Source organism: Lepus europaeus, chromosome 9 (genome assembly GCF_033115175.1).
Source record: "Lepus europaeus isolate LE1 chromosome 9, mLepTim1.pri, whole genome shotgun sequence".
Classification (NCBI taxonomy): domain Eukaryota; kingdom Metazoa; phylum Chordata; class Mammalia; order Lagomorpha; family Leporidae; genus Lepus; species Lepus europaeus.
The window spans coordinates 120,041,264-120,062,781 of NC_084835.1; the positions used below are offsets into that span (position 1 = coordinate 120,041,264).

Consider the following 21,518-nt stretch of genomic DNA (forward strand, 5'->3'; position numbering starts at 1 on the left):
TGTGCCCTCTGCATGCTTCCCACTTTGAAGCATTAAATTTCTCCAGAAACTTGAAACCTAAGACCTAGCAAAGCAGGACTGTTCCTTATAGGATCAGCATTCATTCTGAATGAGGGCTGTGTATGCTGCACTGATTCCTAAATACATAATGAACATGACCTACAAGTTAAAGCTTCACATGCATGCATATCAAAGATTTATATAGAATTGAGATATATGATGAACTGGAAATAGAGACTTATAGAATAAATTATATTATTGATGACTTCCAAGTATAAAATTTTAGATCAGTAACTTAAAGGTCAATTAGTGTTAAAATTATTTTATGAACTATTTTTAAACTCCAAAATTGTTTACAAATTACTTGAGATTAAAAAGAGATATTTGTAAATATTGTAAGGAACAACATACATGATTTTATCTCACATTAATGTGTATCACAAAGGGCAACAAACAGCATTCAAGATAACGACAGAACTGAGGAAGCTTTGAAGAATTTTTTGAAATGTGCACATTTGAAAATATATGCAGAAATAACCTAAAAAAAAACATGTTTTATCCCTCAAGTTTTAGTCTACAAACAAAAAGGCAAATACTTTAGGAACTGAGATCCTTTATACATCAGCACTGGATATGCCACTTGTATGCATTATTTTCCATATTAACATCTGTCATAGTATAGAAGAGCATATGCTTGATCATCACCTCTTTGAGACGCCAGTACAGGTTTTATGATAAAACAAATTATTTCAGATTCTTGAAAATCATTTTAGATGTAAGCATTGTACAGCTAGGGAAAAGTAATTCAATGTGTCAACTTTCTTAGAATTGCATTTATCTGTCATTGATTAAGAAATGCCTACCTATTTCCCTTATTATGAAATACCTGGCCTTCTAACATGTATTTATTCATTTATTCTTACTTTCATTTTTATTTTCCATTAAATTCTGTTCAATGTGGATAAACAAAACTCTTATTTTTTTTTCAGGGAACATGTTATCCTTATGGCTTTTGGTAGACCATATTATGTGTGGGGAATTAATTTTCTTTGGTTTATTATGATTTAATTAGCTATATAGATTCACATGTGAAAAGCACACTATCTGAATTCTATGGGGTAGTAAAGTAACTTTTTTAAAAATAAGCATGCCATAGAATGACAATTGCTTTAAATAGCACTCTGACCTCAGAATCAGCCTTTAAGGCATTCTGGTCTGGCTGAAAAGCCCATGAGAACATTTCAGTCATGGAAAGCCAAGACACTGTGGTAAAAAAAAAAGTCCTACATGAAAGATCTCTGTGAGAGACACCCCAGTGGAAATAAGCAGCCTTCAAAGAAGGATATACTTTTCTCTGAATGGAGGAGAGAACTTCCACTTTGCTTATGGCCTTGTCTAAATACTGATGGAAATTGTGGATTCAAAAGGCTTCCACAGCCTTGGCAGCTAATGTCAAGAGCCTTGGGTGAGCACTGATGTCATACTTAAGAGTGTTAATTGTTAAAGCAACAATAGAAGTCACTGTGCACTCACTTCCCATGCAGGACTTCTGTCCTCAATGAGTTTTATTGAGAATTAACTGTAAAACTTGTTCTCAAACATTTGTGTGTGTGTGCAAGTTGTTGAAATCTTTACTTAGTACAGAGTTGGTCTTCTGTGTACAAAGTTAATTGAAAATGAATCTTAATGGAGAATGGGACTGGCAATGGGAGAGGGAGGAGGAGGAGGGGTGAGAGTGGGAGTGGGAGGGTAGGTATGGTGGGAAGAATCACTATATCCCTAAAGTTGTACTTATGAAATCTGTACTAATTAAATAAAAGATTTTCTTGGGAAAAAAATAAATATGCCAGAGCTGGTGCTGTGGAGAAGCCACTGCCTCCAGTGCTGGCATATGGGCACCAGTTCGAGTCCCAGCTGCTCCACTTCTGATTCAGCTCTCTGTTATGGCCTGGGAAAGCAGCAGAACATGGCCCAAGTGCTTGGACTCTTACACACATGCGGGAGACCCAGAAGAAGCTCCTGGCTCCTGGCTTTGGATTGGCCCAGCTCAGCTGTTGCAGCTGTTTGGGGAGTGAACCAGCAGATGGAAGATATCTCTCTCACACCCTTCTCTCTTTGCCTCTGCCTCTCTGTAACTCTGCCTTTCAAATAAATAAATAAATAAATAAATAAATAAATAAATAAATAAATCTTTTAAAAAAATAAGCATGATGTATAGTTCTTGTTGTAGGTAAGAACAGTGGTGAGGTACAGGCTAAATGATTGAAGCTATCTGGGTCCAACTCCCTACACTTAGATTCTCTTCACCTTCAAATCTCTCAATTCACAGCAGCTTTCCACTTTAACATTTTTATTCACATCTTTAAAGTTTAAGTTCTTTTGTGAGAGGGCTCAATCTCTCTGAGAGTCTTCAGACTCTTTGTGAGCTATGAGCACTTAAGCCTGAATAGTACACATATACGCAAGAACATTTCTTGTGGGAGATTTAAGACCACATGAGGACCATGGTAGGGTCCTCCTCTCTTTGACTAATATTCCACCTGATTCTCTACCCCAATCTGTTTTACTTCAAGGAACTTGACCACTTATTTATCCATATGTGTCTTAGATTTTAAATTTACCACTTTTTTGGGCAAGTTATTATTTTTAGAACCAAACACAGACAATTTGCCCTGTTAAAAGAAAGAGGGGAGGGGGGCAGTGTTGTGGCACAGCAGGTTAACCTGCCACCTGTGATGCCAGCCTCCCATAGGGATACTGGTTCATGTCCCAGTTGCTCCACTTCCAATGCAGCACCCTGCTATTGTGCCTGAGAAAGTAGCAGACGATGGCCAAGTATTGGTCCCTAATACCCAGAGAGGGACCCTGAAAAGACTCCTAGCTCCTGGTTTTGGCCTGGCCCAACCCCAGCTCTTGTGGCCTTTTGGAGACTGAACTAGCAGATGAAAGATCTTTCTCTCTTTCTCTCTCAATGTCTCTAATTCTTTCAAATAAATACATCCTTAAAAAAAAAAAAAAGCATAGGAAACAACTTGTTTGTCCACTGTAGGTACTGCTGTCCACAAACCTCTTCCCCACCAACAACTCTACCCACTGGGAGTTGGGATCCCAGCCCATCCAACATTGAAACTCCATCCTCTCTGGCTGTTGTGACATCCTCTCTTTCATTCTCCTGCCCAACTCCTGGGCTGCTCCTTATCAGTCTGCTGCTTTTATTTTTACTCTACTCACCCTTTAAGTGTTATTTTTCCAAAATCTATTCTACATTTCTACTCCTGTCATTGTACACCAAAACCCTGTGTGTCAATATTTTCCCAATTAAAAGTTATAATATAATGATGCCTGCTGCTCTAAGACCAGTTAAATCAGAATTCCAGGGGACATGCCTAGGCATCTATACTTGTTAAGAGCTGAAAAACTGGGCACCAAATCTTCTGTTTGGATAAGTTTATTCATACTAACAATGTCAACAACAATCTCCATATTTGTGGATGCTAAATATTTATCTTCAGTACAGATCTCTCCACTGAACTAAAGATTAGTTTTGTCCTTGACATAATTATGGATTAACGAAATTAGGTACACAGCATTAAAACCAAATGTTAGTAGTGATTTTTAAATCCAAATAATAACAAACATGAAAACATAATTATCATGGAAAGATTTGCTTCTAAGTTAATCTTCAAAATGAGAACTAGTTGATTTTGTTCTTTTTATTAATATATTATTATAATACTATTGTTCCAAAATATAAATTATGTATTGGGATTTAAAAATTCTATTTAACCTCTCTATGTTTCAGTTTACTTATCTGGAAAATGGGGACAACAAAAATACCCATTCCTATGATTAAATATTTTAATATATGTAATTTCTTACAAAATTCATAATGAGCTATATAGAATATATACACATATATATTTTAATATATTGAATCAAAAACAAGTAAAATTAATTTCATCCTACAGTCTCCATATTTCAAATCCCTTTGCTATCAAGCATAAGAGGAAGCAAGAATGCCATATCTCAGTGTTTTTACTTTTATTGCCTAATACCAGAACTTGTTTTTGTTTCTTGTAGCTTGAAGTATCTTTGCAAAAAAAGTTATTTTTCTAGCACATAGGGCAAGGAAAGATAGTTGTCTCAAAAATGAACAAAAGAAAAAGAATTATTCCTAAATGGAAATTCTTAAAACCAGGTAAGCATAAATCTTGTTTATTTGAAAGATCCATCAAATGACCATCCCTGATTTATACTAGCACTGCATGCCCATCTTTTCCATTGACACAGCCCTGTGTGTGTTGGCATGGGATGGGGGTTAGAAGAGGGTTACCAATTTTAGGATATTAGATACTAACATTTAAAAGATCAAAAGTTTCTATCACTTGAATGTCTGAGTGACAGGGAGATAGGGAAAGACCTAGAGAAAGAGAGAGGACTTCCATCTACTGGCTCTCTCTGCTAGTGGCTGGGGATGGACCATGCCAATGCCAGAAGCCCAGAGCTCCACTGGGGTCTTCCACATGGATGGCAGGGATATTAGTACTTGGGCCATCATTTGCTACCTTCCCAGGAACACCAGCAGGAAGCTGATGGGAAGTTACTCAAATCAGATACTAGGTTACAGCTTCAAAACTGGTGGCAACAGATTGTTGCACCACAATACTGTCCCCAAAATGTTCATACATTTTAAAAAGTTGTACTTAATAGCTGTCTATAATGTCAGCAAAAATGGGAAATGTTCACAGAGAAGTGAAGCTCATTTTTAGCACAATTTATCCTTCAAGTTGAGACCAAATGGTGGAAGCAAGTGTAATTAATTAGAATCCTGAGTTTGATTTTAAAAACAATGTTAAATGCCTAAAGGCTAAATATGTTTACCCTGATTGGACATCACACAACGTGTACATGTAAGGAAACATCACATGGTACCCTATCAATATGTACATTTTTATATGTCTGTTAAAATGTCTTTTTAATTTTAAAAATTGTGATAATGTTACAGGGCAGAGGAAGGGGCATTTAATCTAGCAGTTAAAATGCTCTGGTTCCACACCAGAGGTCTTGGGTTCAAGTTCCAGCTCTGGCTCTTGACTCCAGGTTCCTGCCATTGCCAACCCTGGGAGGCAACAGTGATGACTCAAATAGTTGGGTTCTTGCAACCCAACATGATAGATTTAGATTGGAATGTTGGCTACGGATTCCTGCCTAGGGCAGGCCCAGCTCCTTGCCTTTACAGGCATTTGGAGAGAAAACCACTGGATGGAGGCTCTCTCTCTCTCTCTGCCTTTTAAATAAGTTTTAAAAATGTGATGATGTCTCTTGTTAAAATAACTTTAATAACAACTTACAGATTGTTTTGAAAACATGATTATAGATGCATCTTTAAAATTTTTTGTACCTTATAATATTCTAGAAAAAAGAACAAATGTATAGGTTATTCTAACAATCGTTTAACTAATAAACATACTAGTTTCTCAAACCACTCCACACTGAGGAGTAATACGGCAACTATGCATCCATTCTACTACTTGAGAACCCTGTCAACCAATCAACTGTGTTATAAACTCTTAAATTGTAGATTTGTTTTTATTCCCCAGACTTAGTTTGTTTATAGCCCTTTACTAATAATATACACAATTATTCTGATTCCAGATTTTACAATTACTTGCTTCACTCAAAGGTATTTATGTGCAAGATCTCTGCATTTAATGTGTGTAGTGTCTATCTGCATTTTTCCATTCTAGTCATAGAGATAGCCAAGTATTGGATCAGTGTGCTCTGTTCCTCCCCTCACCTTCTATGATGTAGATGCACTCTCGGTCTGGGGGATACTTGCTGGGATAGTTGGGGGAGGTAAAGATACCTCCCTCTGCATGTTTTGTCCAAGTTCCACACTGTACTGACTTCTGTGTTTCTGAAGTGGTTTGCTTTTCTGGAAAAAATAAAAATAAAAAATAAGAGTCATCATCCAATTTTCTATAATACTGAAAACAGAAGGCATTCTTATAATATCCATTAGCAAATTAATTTCTAAATGTTGTCTTGCTCAAACCCCATCAATTACACACACTATGAAATGATCAGACATTCTGGAATGTTAAGATTATGGGGAAATAGGAAAATCCAAAATAATTAGAAGTCTTCCACCAGCATTTTTCCAAAGAAACACACCTGTTCCTTTCTTGGTTGCCCCAGACAAATGGATGATGATTAAACTTGCTACAACTGAAACAGAAAAGAAAAATTAGAGAGAGTATACACTGAATGATCAAATCCTGTAAAATATAATAATTTTAAAGTGATATCAGAGCACATTACTTTTATCACTGTTAACTGTTACAAGCTGACTCACAACTTGCAAAAATGGAATAAAAAACGTACAAATTAGAATTTGGCAGTCCCTTAAGGAAGCAATGCAAGTTGAGAATGGAAGTGGCACAAACTCCTAAGGCAAGTACTTCATAACTAAGAGGCAACATGGTACCAAAGTGAAGGCACGACAGGGATATCAGGGCCCACCATCTCTGAGCCACCCTAGCAAATGGGTTTGCCAGCATCAGGAAGGGAGAGGGTCAGACACAAAACAGAACAAGAAAAGCCAGGAGAGCTCTATGAGAATCCCAACCAAAGCCAAACTGGCTGTGATTTAGAAAATACTTGGGCGAATCCTATAGGGTGTGGGGGAGGGGAACACGAGAAATGAAACAGATTAATAGGAATTGGAAACATTAGGCATTCCATAGCTTTAAAAAAAAGTGTTTCTTTTTAGAAATGCACCATCTACAAATACCCCCCTCCCTCAGCACTTCCAAACTGTACAATTCATCTCTCTCCCAATTTTAACTTTGCTTCAGTGCTTAAAGTTATCCAGAAATAGATTATCATTTTGAAAACGGTGTTTTCCATTAGCATATTATTGAGTGGGGGTTTTCAGAACCAGAGTCTCTGATCTGTAGTTTAACAGTAAATCTGCAATGCATTGTACTCTGGACTTCTGTTTACAGCCATATTCTTGCTTTACTCAATCCCTTGACAAAAGCTAAAAACAGCCAGGTGTTCAGGTCATCTACTCTTCACCTCTTCGACTTTCCTCTCTTTGTTTTTAAATATATTTTAGTGCCCAATTACATAAAATGTCTACGTCCTTCTTCTCATAATGCCACTTAAGGGAATTTGGGGAGGCGGTTTTGGAGCTTAAACATGTATACTTGCACGCTGTTCTGAGCAAAGCGGGCCCTGACAGCAAGATTCCCGAAATCATCCGTAGATGACTTATGCTCCAGCCAGGTCATTCGCCTTTGCGATTAAAACGTTGTGCGTGTGTGTATTTAAACAGAGGGGAAGATCCACTTCAGCTTGCCAGGATCGCACACACGCACACACACACACACGCCACGGGCACCAGTCAGTGGGTTTCTACTGTTTTCCTGTGTTGAGGGAATCGCGTTAGCGAACACGCACCACGTTGAAGTCCGCGGCAAAGCCGGTCTCCGAACTGCGTGGCACAGGACTAGCACCCGGACGCTCGCCGGGGAGAGGGAAATCTCCACCCCACGTTTTCCTACATCGCCTTTTACTCCATCCACGGTGCCGCGTTCCCCGGCGCCTCCCCAGCTCCTCGCCGCCAGCGTTTCCACGCTGCCGAGCACAGGAGGTGAGGCTGGCGCCCGCCCTGCGCGCCCACGTTGGGTCCAGGGGCACCGGGGTCTCCCCGCTGGGGCTGAGCAACCAGCCCCTGGGAGCTGGGCCGTTCTCCCACCCCACAGAGTCTCAGCCCAGCGCGCTCTCTCTCTTCCCACCTGCGCGCTCCCGGGGCCCGAGCTCGCCGGCACGTGCGGACCCTGAGCCGCAGCCGCTCTCGCCCCCGGGCACGGGCAGGGGGTCCACCCGGACAAAGGCTGTTTCCCCGCTCGCTCCGAGGTCGAGCGGCCACACGGAAAGTTTGCACCTGCCCCGAGACTCCCAGGGACTGCGGGGTCCCCCGCGCGGCCCGCCCGGGGGAGGGCGCGAGGCGCAGGCGGCGCGGCGGGAAAGGTACTCACTGGGAAACAAACTGCGTCCATGGATCATGTCTGTTCCTTACAGCAGAGGCTCCGCGCTCCACTAATTCCATTTAGAGACGGGAGGACTTGCAGCTGTGCGGGAGAGGATGGGGTCCGGAGATGGCGAAGATGCAAATGGAGAGCAAAACACAGGGGGCAGAGAGAGAGAGGGAGGGGAAGAAAGAGATCCGAGCCCGCCCGGCAGCCAGATCCCGAGGAGGAGTCGTCCCGCGCCCGGGCTCGCGCGCGCTGCGCTCGCTCCTCGCTCACGGCCGCGAAGCCAGCAGCCCCGCCATGGCGCTCGCATCACTCCCGGGCGCCGGCCGCCACCTTGAGCGCGGCCGCGGGCTGCGCCCTCCTCCCTCGCATCGCCGCCGCCGCCGCCGCAGCTGTCAGCAGGACGCGGCGCGCGGGCGGCGGCGGGCGCGGGGCGAGCACCCGGGCGCCCCGAGCCGGGGCCGGGGCCGGGGCCGGGGCCGGGGCCGGGCGGCGGGCGCGGCGGCGCGGGGCCAGTCCAGATCGACGGCCGCGACGGAGCGGGCGGCGGCGGCGGCTGGGGCTCGCTCAGTCCCCAGTCGCGTCCACGCCGAGCAGCAGGTCGCAGCGGCCTCGCGGGCAGCGTGTCCAGCAGCAGCAGTAGCAGCCGTCCTCTGGCCAGCCTTTGGGGATCTTCCGCTGAGGCATCGAAGACCGGGGGAAGGGGTCCGTCATGGGCTCGCCGGGCTCCGCGCCGCCTCTGCGATCCTGCAGAAAGAGGAGCGCGCGGGTGGGCGTCTGGGAGGAGGGCGCGCGGGCGGCGGAGGGGAGCGTCGCGGCCAAGGGGGCGGGGACCGGCGGGGGCGGGGGCGGCGCGGCGATGGCAGAGTTACCCAGTGGGCCCCTCAGCCCCGGACCCCGGCTGCGCGACCCCGGCGCGAGCCCCCGCAGGTCCGCGCGCGGCCGGCGCCCCCGGGGCTGATGCGCGGCGGAATGGGGCGCGGCGGCGGCCGCAAGGACATCGCACGCGCCCGGGGCCCGGGGACAGGGGGAGGGGTGAGGCCCGTGCTGGGATCAGCCGCGCTGGCAGCCCTGGGGAAGGGGCAGCGGATGCCAAGTGGGACCCTCCGGAGGGGAGATGGAGGGAGGGTCCTGCGAGGACTCCCACCTCCGCGCTCTGGAGCTTGCTTTGCACTTTTTTAAGGGAGAGGAATTGCGACCGCTGCCCCCCACCCCTGCGGTCCCCCGTGCGCTGCGGGGGAGGTTTCGCCGCGCACTGGGCTCGGGCGGGGCGACCAGGCAGGGGTGCGCCCCAGGACTACGCGGCCGGGAAACTTTCCCGGTTCTTCTATGGGCCCGACGAGGATTTCGCCCATCCCAAAGGGGTCCTGCGTGGACGCGAGCGTCTTGCTCTTTCCCTTCCACCCTGTGTAGGGCTTTCCAACCAACCCCCACGGCGACTCCCGCTCTCCCCAGCCCCAGCCCCACGTACACAGGCAGGCACGCGCGCCCGGCGCGCTGAACTCGGGGACTGGAGTTGCGGGAGAGTCGGGGCGCGGGAAGAACGCCAGCCCGGGGAACGCGAATCCACGCCCGGGAGAGAGCGGTCAACGCCGGGCAGCGTCGCGGACGCCGGAGCGCGGGTGCGGGGAGTCCCTCCCCCCCCCCCGGACGCTGCCGCAGCACCTCCTCCCCGCCCCAGTACCTCCTCCCCGCCCCAGTCCGTCCCGCCCTCTCTGGCCTCTGCGGACTCGGTCCACTCCGGCCACGGCCGCGCGCGCCGGACCTCGCGACCTCGCAGAGCGGGGGTCGACCCCCGCCCCAGCACCGGCCGTCTGGGACGCCCCGGGGGCTCTCATCCGGGGACGCGGCGCCTCCGGCTGCACAGCCGAGGCGAGGATGTTGGCGGTAGGAAGAAGTAAGGGAGGGAGACCGGCGCAGACCGACCCTGCGCTGCGAAGACGGGAGTCGCCTCCAAAGGCCAAGGAGGAAACCAGGGGCCGACGGAGGCGGCGGGCGAGCGCACAGGCCAGGGAGCTGCAGGCGGCCCCCAGCCCAGCGCGACTTCGCGGCACCTGCTGCTGCGGCGGCGCCGGGGAGCTCAAGTGGGCGCGCGCTGGCGGGCGGGAGCGAGGGCGCTGTCCGCGGTCCTGCCCGCGTCTGCCCCAGAGCGGCGCCCGGGAGAGGGCGGAGGACTCCGGTCAGCGCCCTGGGAGTGGGGGATAACAAGGTGACTGTACTCTCCCCACACCCGGCCTCCAGATTCCGGAGGGGCTCCAGGAGCCCCGGACTCAGCAACACGACTGCTGTCACCAAGCTGCGGGCGCGTCGGTCTCCAGGCAGCTTCCAGTCCTAACGGTGGGGTAAAGCGACGGAGAAAAAGGGGCTGTGTGTATTCTTCCGAGTGTGGGTGGGTGGGCGCGAGTGTGGGGGATGGAGGGGAGAGAGAGAGGCTGCGCGCGCCCGCAGAGCGCCAACTCAGCCAGAGCCTGGTCTGAGAGCGGAGTTCCAAGCCAGACTAAAGGGAGCAGGGTGAGGGCGAGTGGCACCGGCCAGTGGCTGCCCATCCACGTAGGGCAGAAGGTCCCGGGCAGAAGGTCCCGCGATCCCCGAGAGACGCTTGTGCCCGTGAAGGCCGCAGGTGCGGAGCCGTGGGGTTATGGTGTAGAGGGGGAGGTGGGGGGGAAGGCAGGTGCCTTGGAGTGAGGAATCCCCCAGCTATAAAGAGGCTGGAGCGCCCAGAGTCTGTGAACCCGCGGCCCTGAGAGGGTGAGCCGCCCAGGGAACACCTGTCACTTCTGCCCTGCACACAGGTCACCTGGGTAGGGTGTAGATCCTGAAGAAGGGCCAGCGCCTCCAGGTGACGGCTGGGTTCTGCAAGACTGGAGGGCCGCTGGGTTTCCTACCCAGATGTGCCTTCCTTGCGAAAATGGCAAAGTTCCTCCACGAAACAGTGGCAGCGTGGGAAATTGTTTTTACGGAGAATGACTGCATTTCTGAACTGCGATTAGAGGAAGGAAATCTTCTTCTTTTTTTTTTTTTTTTTTTTTTTTTTGGCTAAATGCATCCAATCAACCCAGGCAGGTTTCTCAGAACAGGGTTTTGGTGACTTGGCCAAGGAAGTGGCCATCGTGAGTTCTGCAGAGTTCTGCTTGCAGGTAGGCGTGGGGGTAATGGTGGAGGGGACAGGGACAGGGAATCAGGAATGGAATCCCTGGGAGAGGAGGAAGGATCCTGACCTTCTGTCCACGCCTTTCTTGGAAATGAAATTCTCACAGAGTGGCCTTTTGAACATTGCTGTCCAGCTCCATCCTGGGCAGCGCAAGGGGCTGAGATCCATAGCGAGCGCTTAAGAGTAAAGAACCCTGGCGGGTCAGGGCCACAGCACACCCCGGCCGCTCTGGTAAGAAGGGCTGAGCCAGGGCCAACACTGAGGCCTGGCTCCAGCCTCCCTGGCTTGCAGCTGCTTTCCCCTTGAGGAGTCTGCTCCTCTTCCTTCAGGCAGGCACACTTTAATCATCCGCCACATTCTTGGCGAGCTGCCTTCTCACCTCACTTCTTGCTGAGCAGGGCTTCCTCCCTCACAGGGGCCTGCAAAGTTTTTCTTTCTCAACGTATGGGAAACCTTCAGGTTCTCCTAGGGAAGGTTACACACATGTGGTCAAATAACACAACCTGACTACTTTTAAAGGGGCAGGTTACAAACTAATGCCCTTCTAGCTGCCCTGGAAGACCTTACCTCCATTTCTCTGAGTTAACATTAAAATAGTGACAGGAGTGGTAATTGGAGTGTCTTTGGCTTCTTTTGAACTTGCATCATTATAACAATGCAAGCAAGATTTCCAAGCCCTAAAAAGAAATGATATGGGATACTTGCTCTTACAAGCCAAGTGTACACAGTATTTGTCTATCCAATTTTTGTACATACATATATTTGCACATTCAATTCTCTATAGAAAACAGTAAAACCCCAAGTTCACTAAATCATCATTAATTCAACTGCAGTAATTGGTATCATGTTAAAAGTTATCTTTCCATTGCTAAAATGTGATGTTACCAAAAAAAAAAAAAAACTAAAATGAAATACTTCTGACACATTCTTTATTGCATTGATGTTTAAATCACTAAATAACATTCAGATTCATTTACATGGTTATGAGGTATAAAGTCTGTTTTTCCCATTTTAATAACCCAACAATATAAAACTGATTACATTGCTTTATAAAAACCAATAAATAATGCATCATCAATATTGTAGTGTGTTTGAAAATCATGTGCAATACTGTAATGGGAAGCAGTTTTAGGTATTTTGATGAGGCCGTTTCTCTTTAACCATCTGTAGGTATATTCTGGCAGAGTATAAACTCTTCAAGAAACAAAATATGTGACAAAATCTCCGAAATCTTACATTTAAGCCAAGCAAGAGATTTTATGATCATGACTACAGGAACATGAAATGCGGTTCCTTTAGAAGTGCAGACATTTTTAGTTTTACAGTAGCACAAGAATATTAGCCTCTTGTGGGCAGGAGCATCCGCAGCACTGCATTAATCCAGCCAGTGTTTGCCAAGCACCTTCAGGCATGCAGTGATTATCCTTGTTCATAGTAAGTGGCAGTTCTGTTCCAAGAACAGTGTAACACTGTCTCTATTTTGGGAAATCTGAGGTGGAGAAAATTGATTCAGTGATTCACCAATCAAGTGACATTTTAGAAAATTTTATCTCTGGTAGATATTTAATTGACAACATTGTTGTCAGCACCAGCCTAATTACTAACTGGTATTCTATAAATAAATGCAACCCAAGGAACATTTATGAGGATACATCTTGAGATTGTAGGGTAGAGGCTTGTATAGGAGCTGCGTTTGTAATGGAATCACATCACAGCTTTCACTCACTGCCATCATGGGGAGAAAACAAGTTCCCATTGCTGGTTGGGGAAGGAATGTAACCATATCCAGAAATGCAAGTTAAGATGAAGAGTAAATTTGCATAGTCAGTATCAAAATGTCTGTCAATGAACATAAAGAAAATATTTCTTAGCATAACTCAGATATGTGGATGTTAATTATGGATTAAACGTAATTTTTGTTAATAGTGTCACACAAAATTTCTGGCTTTGGCTATTTAGGATGTTGATATGTGGATATGAGAAACAACAGTAACTAAGAGTTCCTGTTGAAAATCACCCTGGGAGTGAATTTCTTGCAGGGTTAGTTGCCTGGGCTTGAGGCTCCCATTTTTCCTCTCAAAGTGCCTGGTTTTGAGCCCTGGATACGCTTGTAATCCTTCCTTCAAATGTACACCCCGAGGGTTAGTGGGTGATGGCTCAGGAAATAGGTCCCTACCGTGTTCTGTGTGAGGCCTGAATTGATTTCTGGCTTCTTGGCTTTGGCCTGAGCCAACCCCAGCTATTGTGGGCATTTGAGGGCATAAACCAGTGGATGGAAGATTTCTCTTTCCTCTCTCTGTCTCTCAAATAAATAAATAAATTTTTTAGAAGAAAATAAGCCTGAATGTGAATGTAGACCAGAACTTATATCTGACTCTTGAAATATATTTTGAGGCAAGAAACCAACGTTGGAGCATGAAAGTAAATGTTTAATGAGAGCATTGATCATTTAGAACAAATTAACTGTTTTCCTAGTGCCCTTTCTCTCTTATACTTGCAATGGCATAGGAAATGTCTTAAAAGTTTTCATTTATGTTTGTAAAACAGGAAAAGAAAATAAAGTAGCTCTGTTCGCAGTTTTTTGGTAGACCGAGTTGCAAAATAATACAATTTCAGAAAGCAGCAATGCAGTAGTAGAAGTTTTGCCAACTAATTACAGTTACATTAAGTTTCAAAATCCATGGAAAAGTACCATCAATGTTTTCTAGTAAATTCACATTTAAAATAATAGTCCGCAACAAAATTTTCTGACATATGAAGTTAATTTCTCTATATGGTTCTCTAGAATTCAGTAAATGTTTATTATAGTTATTACTGTGCTATCTTCAATTCATGACTCCTGTCACAATTGCATTTCCTTCTAAACTGGCACTTTTTAGTAGAGTGAAAAGGGAAAAAAAAAGTTTGCTGAAAATGGCAGGAAGCAATGACATTTTAAGGGAACCTCCCAAAGCTGTCGCAGCACAGTCCCCAGAGCAGAGTGAGTATTTAACAGTTTAACAGGGAGATAAGGGAAATGAGTGTTTTACATACGTGGGATACAAGTTTGTATATTTTATTTTAGAAAAGTGTTTGGGTTTTGCTTGGAAATTGTAGGATGCGAAACCTGATTTTCTTTTACAAGAAATAAATATTATCACCAGATCAGAGTACAAGTACCAAGTTAAGTACCTCAGTTAATTTTGAGCTAAAATCAGAAAGAATTCCCTTAATATGATCTTAATTTATAATTGGAAAGCACAGCAGAGTTCTTTTCACTGAAGGATTATAACTTGATGCTTTTGAATAATGAATTCAATCCTGGATAATTCCTGCTTCCTTTAAAACTCTTAATTTCTCACAATTGACCAACTTTCTTAAATACCAGCAGCCTTTCTAACCAGAACAAGTGGCTGATAGCTCACCACTATCTCTCATCTCAACCACTTAGGAAACTTTGTAGGCAATATTCACATCACTTCATCATTTTATTTGTAGCAATACACAGCTTCACATATCTTCCAGTAATTTTTTGACATCAGTTCACACTGTTCATAACATAGGATATAGATACGATTTGTTAGCAGTCATTTGCCTGGGCTCTAAATACATTTCAGTTAGCAAGCCTAGATGTTATCCCATCTTACCATTTTAAACTGAAGAAAATTCAACCAGAAGGATTGCAATGATTTCCACAATGTCAACTTTAGAACTCCATACTTTCTAATTTATTAGAAAAACATATAAACTTTCCACTCATTTTGGACCCTCTCATTCGAGTTCAAAGGAAATGCCCAATAACATGTGTTTTGCCATCTACTCAGTTCTAGCCGGGGTGTTTGCCTCCAGAGCTGCTGCTAGACACGTAAGTGTCCATGAAGATTAACAAGAAAGAAAAAAAATAAGAATAATCTTGAAAAATAGCAGGTACATCTTAGTAAACAGTACAGGTGTCAGAAACTTTTTTGATACCTAGAAGGGAAAAATGAGAGATGGCAGAGATGATTGTGTTAGGGGAAGCACACACTATATAAGCACACACTCTGCATAAGAAGTGAACATATGAGTAGTCTTTACATACAATATCCAAACTAAGAATGATACTTTGAACTGCTGGAAAAAATGGCAATTCTTTATTTTGCTACAGTGTTTAAATGTCATGTGTAGAAAGGTAAGAGCCTTTGACTCAGGATAGATTTATTTGAATCTCAGGTCTGTAAATCATTAAATATATAATAAGTACCTAAACTTTCTTAATCTATATGCTCTTGTCTGTAAGACAAAAATAACAACACATGGAGCTATTTAATAGTTAATGGCACTGATATAAAGAACACCTAGCATATTTATATATGGTCATAACATACATAAATATTGCTATGTTTTATTAACTATGATCAGAACTTCTATTATTGTCAAGGTGTATGAAAGCCATTTCATAGGGGTCTAGGTAGCTGAATGACATTTATATCTATATCTACAGCTACATAAATAGTGTATTTTAATATTTATACTCATATCCTCCAACCATGTTTTTATGGCTTAAAATAACCATAGCAAAAAGGCTTGCCATGTATTAAAGCCAACCTCAAAACTAATACAAATAACATGAGAAACTATTAAACAGAGAGAATTTTGTCTCTTGGATTGAAAAAACTGGAGAAGGCTAGGGGCTTTGAGTGAGCAATGACTTAGACAGAGAAGGCGAGGACTCTCAGGAGGCATTTGCTAAGGGGGCGCGACATAATAATGCTGTTCTCTCTTCCTTGTATTGCTGTGATGCTTCTGTCAATACACAGTTTTAAAGACGTTGTGGGATTCCAGTAGATGTTATTGGAGTGTCATATATCAGTAAGAAGTCATATTCACAAGTCTTTGGGAGAGTCCCCTCTCTGTCTTTGTTTAGGAGTTAGAGGCAATGGAAAAAGCCTTCAAGAATATTAGTTGTCATATTTTGCCTAGACAAGAGACTCTTCAAAGGATATCTTAATATTCTTAAGACTAGTATTTTCTTGATGAATTTTTAAGGGTCTTATTAAGCTTTGATCTCAGCTTAATCATGAAGCTCTTTTTCATTTGTTATACCCTGAATTTGATTTTTTTGATAGTTGTTTCTTAATTTTTATAGTATTTTGCCATCTGGAAAGTCTGGAAACCACATTTTTATTTTCATCTTAACAAGATCTTGGTCCTGTTATTTTGAATTATTCTTGAAAGGTGATTGATTTCATTTCTAGTATTGTTTGTTTAATTTTATGTCCTCATACACAAGTAAATGAAGTATCTTGGCATTCTCCTTCTAGCACGGCTTAGCCAAATTCACATCGTTTGCTTATTTTTCTGTTTTCTACACTTTTGGTAAATTTTCCATCACTATACATGCCAACTTCCCCCTACTCCTGGTAGCAAGTTCTGCATTGTCTTTTCAGCTCTATTAGCAGTCTTAAGAATTGTCAAGCCTCCAAGTCCTGTTCAGTTCCAAGGCCAATGTCACTTGTTTTAGCCTTTTATTTTGGGAGCACTAGCTCACTTCCAAATACTATTATAGGAATGCACAGCCATTGCAACAAACTACTCCAGGATTTTGTGTTAAGACAATCACTAGGCAGGGTTTGGATGGATGGCTTATTTCTGTCCCTTGTGGTAGCAGCTGGTGTAGCCAGAGCTGAGGATCAACTTCCAGGTTGGCTGTATTAGTGTCTTAGTGAGCCTGATGCTTTGATAATCCTTTTTCTCTGTCACTCACTCATCTGCTCTCTCAATCTCCCCCCTCTCACAATATCTCATCCTCCAATGCTTTTTCTTAAAGATTTATTTGAAAGGCAGAGTTAGTAGAGAGGGAGACACACACACACATACACACACACAGAGAGAGAGAGAGAGGACTTCCAAACACTCAAATGGCCATGGCCATCAGGCATCAGGGTTGGGCTAAAGCCAGGAGCTTCATCCAGGTGTCTCACACGAGTGGCAGGGGTCTGAGTACCTGGGCTGTCTTCCACTGCTTTTCCCAGGTGCATTAGCAAGGACCTAGATTGAATGTGTGGAGCAGCCAGAACTTGAACTGGCACCCATATGGGATGTCATCATCGCAGATGGCAGCTTTAACCCCACTTTGCCACAATGCCAGCCCCTCCTCCATTGTTTTACAGACAGCTTGAGTGTCTCACAAAATGGTAGTCTTAGGTTATTTGCTCTTCTACAAGAAAGCAACAATGTACAACTAGACCTGGCATCTTATCTTTCTGCCATACCTTGACCAAACCAGTTATGGTACACATTCAGATTCAGAGGGTCAGATAAAGTTTCTTTCTCTTAAGAGGAGTGACCCAATCACATTTCAGAAGAGCATGTGAGATTTGAGATTTTGTCGAGACCATCTTTGATAAATATGGTTGACACATCTGTGCTGTTGCCACCCTTCAGCTCAAACAGCATCAGGGTGAGCAGGAGGCTAAGAGTAACATCAAGGGATCCCAGGGTGCAGCCTCGTTGTGGAGTACTGGACAGGCAGAGGTGCTTGCTGTCTTTCAGCCTACTCTACACCTGATCTCTGTAGGGCTGATCAACCATAAAAGTATTTGGATGCCCTGGACCAAGAATAGTAGTAAGACATAGATATTGTAAGATGGGACTGGGGACATGGACTGGTTAAAGAAAGATGCAAACTTTAAGAAAATTTGACCTATCAATAAACTTAAGTGGAGAAGAGCAACTAGGGCTTGGTTTCTTGTTTTTGTTTTTTCTTTATGTAAAAATCATAACCAAAGCATCTGCCAGTCCTAAGGGACTAATGAGTTACATCACACTTCTTGTGCAAGAACTCTAATATCTATACAATCAAGAACCTAATATCTATACAAACATAACATAAAATATGAAAAATTCACATCTGTAAGGTTTGCAGTGGGTTGGGATACCTCTTAGAATGGCTGCATCCCATAATCAGAGTGCCTGGGATCAAGTCCTTCCTCCCCATTTCCACTTCCAATCCAGCAAGTTGCTAGTATGTCTGGGAGGCAGCAGATGATAGCTCTAGCACTGAGTAAGGGATACTGAAAAAAACTGTGGTGGAAGATACCCAAGTTAAAGAAGTAAACTGGGATTAAAATTTAAAATTAGGCAAATAGAGTCTAGGGAAAGGATAATTAAAAATGCTGTTGTGTACTGATAGAAAAAAAATAATGTGCCAGGTAGACACAATGGTACTGTACTTAGATGCAGGGTAAAATATGCCCTCAAAATTACTTCAAAAGTGAAAAAATTCTGAGAGGATTAAATTAAATAATAATTGTTCTTGAAGATTTTTACCCTGGTCCTCTCATATTCTGTCACACTGAGTAGATAGTAAGTTACATTCACACCTATTGTCTCCTTTTACTCCACATTAGAGACATTCTTCCTGAAATCTAGATACTCACCATGGTGTTTCCAATGAACATCTTATACTCAATCTGAAAATTCATTTCAAATTTTTTATAGCTTTTTTTGAATGTGTTTTCCGTATATTTTTTTAAAATATTTATTTATTTATTTATTTGAAAGTCAGAGTTACACAGAGAGAGGAGAGGCAGAGAGAGAGGTCTTCCATCCAATTCTTCACTCCCCAATTGGTTGCAATGGCTGGAGCTATGGCGATTCGAAGTCAGGAGCCAGGAGCCTCTTCCAGGTCTCCCACATGAGTGCAGGGGCCCAAGGACTTGAGCCATCTTCTACTGATTTCCCAGGCCATAGCAGAGAGCTGGATCGAAAGTGGAGCAGCTCAGCTTTGCGCAGTGGCAGTATCGTAGCCAGTGAGGTTTATCCGAGGCACGATTATTGCTAATTGAAAGTGGAGCAGCTGGGTCTTGAACCATCACCCATATGGGATGCTGGCACTTCAGGTCAGGGCATTAACCCGTTGCACCATAGTGGGGACCCCCAGAATAGTTTTAAATTTACAAAACAAACATTGTGAGGTAGTAGTACAAAGAGTCCCCATAAGTCCTTCGTCTTACTTCCCCTATTAACATCTTATATCAGTATCTGTCACAATTATTGAACCACACCCAGGTTTTTAAAATTGGAAAATATTTACAATAGATGTTACAGCTTTAACCACTTACAACACATACTACGGATGATCCCTGAGTATTCAGGGGATAGTCAAGGTAATACCACATTTATTATTTGCATAAATATCTAGTCATGACAGCAACCTTAGCAGACATTTGTCTTTTTTTTATTTTTTGTTTCCTTCCAAATTATTTTACAAATGCCAAGGTCCTCCAGGGAAGAATAAAGCTCTTATATAAAGGGTCTTCTTTTTGAATTTTTGTTTTCCTTTTCAAGAAGACTTTTTATTGAATAAACTGACGGTAGATTTGCAAGGCAGTGAGAGAAGAAGGTCAGGTTGATTCATGGAGAGCCAATGTGTTGAACTAAAATAATCCTTCTTAGACAGTCACGAAATATGTTTTGGAAAACCAAGGTCAACTTAAATAGGCAAATTTGCTAATAGAATAGTATGGTTTATTTTTGGAAAAGAATGCTTATTTCCCAATAATTTTCATCCATCAAAATAGGAAAAAGGATTCATAAATGAAAGTCAAGACAGGAATAAAAGAGTAGATAGATTGACTAATTGATAATTATGGAACAAATGAGTGCTCATATATTAAAATAATATCTTATTTGTGTAGAATTCACTTTTAAGTATAATCCTATTCATCTCTGTGAAATAAAGGATTTGCCTTTTCTTAGAAAACTTATATATTATTTTAAAGAGGGAACACATTGTTCTAGTTGCTCTTAGCAATAAAGATTTTTTTTATAATGTATTCTTAGTATATACCTTTGACTCATATTCATTTATTTTAGGCATACAACTCAGGATTCGTAACTGCATACATATGGATAGAGATGCTTGAAAAGAAAACCTGCTCTTCTGGATTTCTGAATGTAGAATTAAAGCCTGTCACTGCAAGCAGAATTTGGAGGAAAAAACGGAAGATGGGATAGAGTTCTAAAAGCATTATTAAAATGCAATGTGTCTGCACTTGCTTAGGCAATAAGAAAGTATTCCATTGATGTATCTTGGATTATGATTTATTTTGGTAAAGTACTTTGAGACATCTCAAAAACTGCCATTTCTTTAATAGAGACTCTCAAAGTCATTCGCTTCTCATCATTTTACTGTAATTTAATACATCTTTCTATGATATACTTTCAATTCATCTTAAAATTCCAATCATCAATATGACTCAGCATGACTGGCTATGCATACACATCAGTTAGTTTATGTATTGATATACATACTGAACTGAAGAGAGAATTTGCACTTGCTCGATTACTCTGTATGATATAAATTTGTTGACAACTCTCAATCTTTATAAAGAAATATTATAGGACATTACATAAAAATATACAGTATGAAATCAGATTTGACTAGGTTTTTTTTTTTTTTAAGATTTATTTATTTATCTGAAAGGCAGAGTTACAGAGAGGCAGAACAGAGGTGTGTGTATGAGGGGTCTTCCTTCAGCTAGTTCACTCCCCAAATGGCTGCAAAGGCTGGAGCTGGGCCAATCTGAAGCCAGGAGCCAGGAGCTTCTTTTGGGTCTCCCACGTAGATGCAGAGGCCCAAGCACTTGGGCCATCTTCTACTGCTTCCCCAGACCATAGCAGAGAGCTGGATTGGAAGTGCAGCAGTCGGGACTTGAACTGGCATCCAAATGGAATGTCAGCACTGCAAGCAGTGGCTTTACTCACTACGACACAGCACTGGCCCCTTGACTAGTTTTTTTTTTTCTTGTTTTTTAAAGATTTATTTATTTGAAAGAGTTAACACAAAGAGAGAAGGAGAGGCAGAGAGAGAGAAAGAGGCCGCAATGACTGGAGCTGTGCCAATCCAAAGCAGGGAGCCAGGAGCTTCTTCTGGGTCTCCCACATGGGTGTAGGAGCCCAAGGACTTGAGCCATCTTACACTGATTTCCCAGAACACAGCAGGGAGCTAGGTCAGAAGTGGAGCAGCTGGGACTCAAACAGGTGCTCATATGGCAGGCTGCAGGTTTACCCACTATGCCACAGCTCCAGCCCCTTGACTAGTTTTTAAAATGTGTGTTCATTTCTATTTATTTGAAAGTGAGAGAGAGAGAGAGAGAGAAAGAGAGAGAGAGTGCTTCCATCTGCTGATTCACTTCCCAAATGTCAGCAGCAAGCTGAGGGTGAGCCAAGCTACAGGTAGGAGCCAGGAACTCCATCTTGGTCCCCATATGGACTCATTACTTGAGCTGTCATCTGCTGCCTCCCAGGCACATTAGCAAGTTGTTGGACTGGAAGTGGAGGAGAAGGGAGGACTTGATCTC

The 21,518-nt window shown here is 43.5% G+C and overlaps 1 protein-coding gene and 1 pseudogene across 4 annotated transcripts in view; one reads left to right on the forward strand and one right to left on the reverse strand.

The window, feature by feature from the left end:
* The window catches only part of NETO1 (neuropilin and tolloid like 1), a 123,773-nt gene extending 115,442 nt beyond the window's left edge, over positions 1 to 8,331 (reverse strand). For 2 of the 4 annotated variants that reach the window (XM_062201800.1, XM_062201801.1), the window contains exons 1-3: positions 8,046 to 8,330; positions 6,175 to 6,228; positions 5,798 to 5,935 (exon numbers count right to left, since the gene is read on the reverse strand). In XM_062201800.1, the coding sequence (XP_062057784.1) occupies positions 5,798 to 5,935; positions 6,175 to 6,228; positions 8,046 to 8,073 (220 nt within the window). In that variant the 5' untranslated portion in view covers positions 8,074 to 8,330. Of the gene's footprint in view, positions 1 to 5,797; positions 5,936 to 6,174; positions 6,229 to 8,045 lie in introns of all 4 variants that reach the window. The other 2 variants (XM_062201797.1, XM_062201799.1) reach the window with 2 other exon arrangements.
* A 10,605-nt stretch (positions 8,332 to 18,936) lies between these two features.
* Positions 18,937 to 19,005, forward strand: LOC133767409 (U4 spliceosomal RNA; annotated as a pseudogene).
* The last annotated feature ends 2,513 nt before the right edge of the window (positions 19,006 to 21,518 follow it).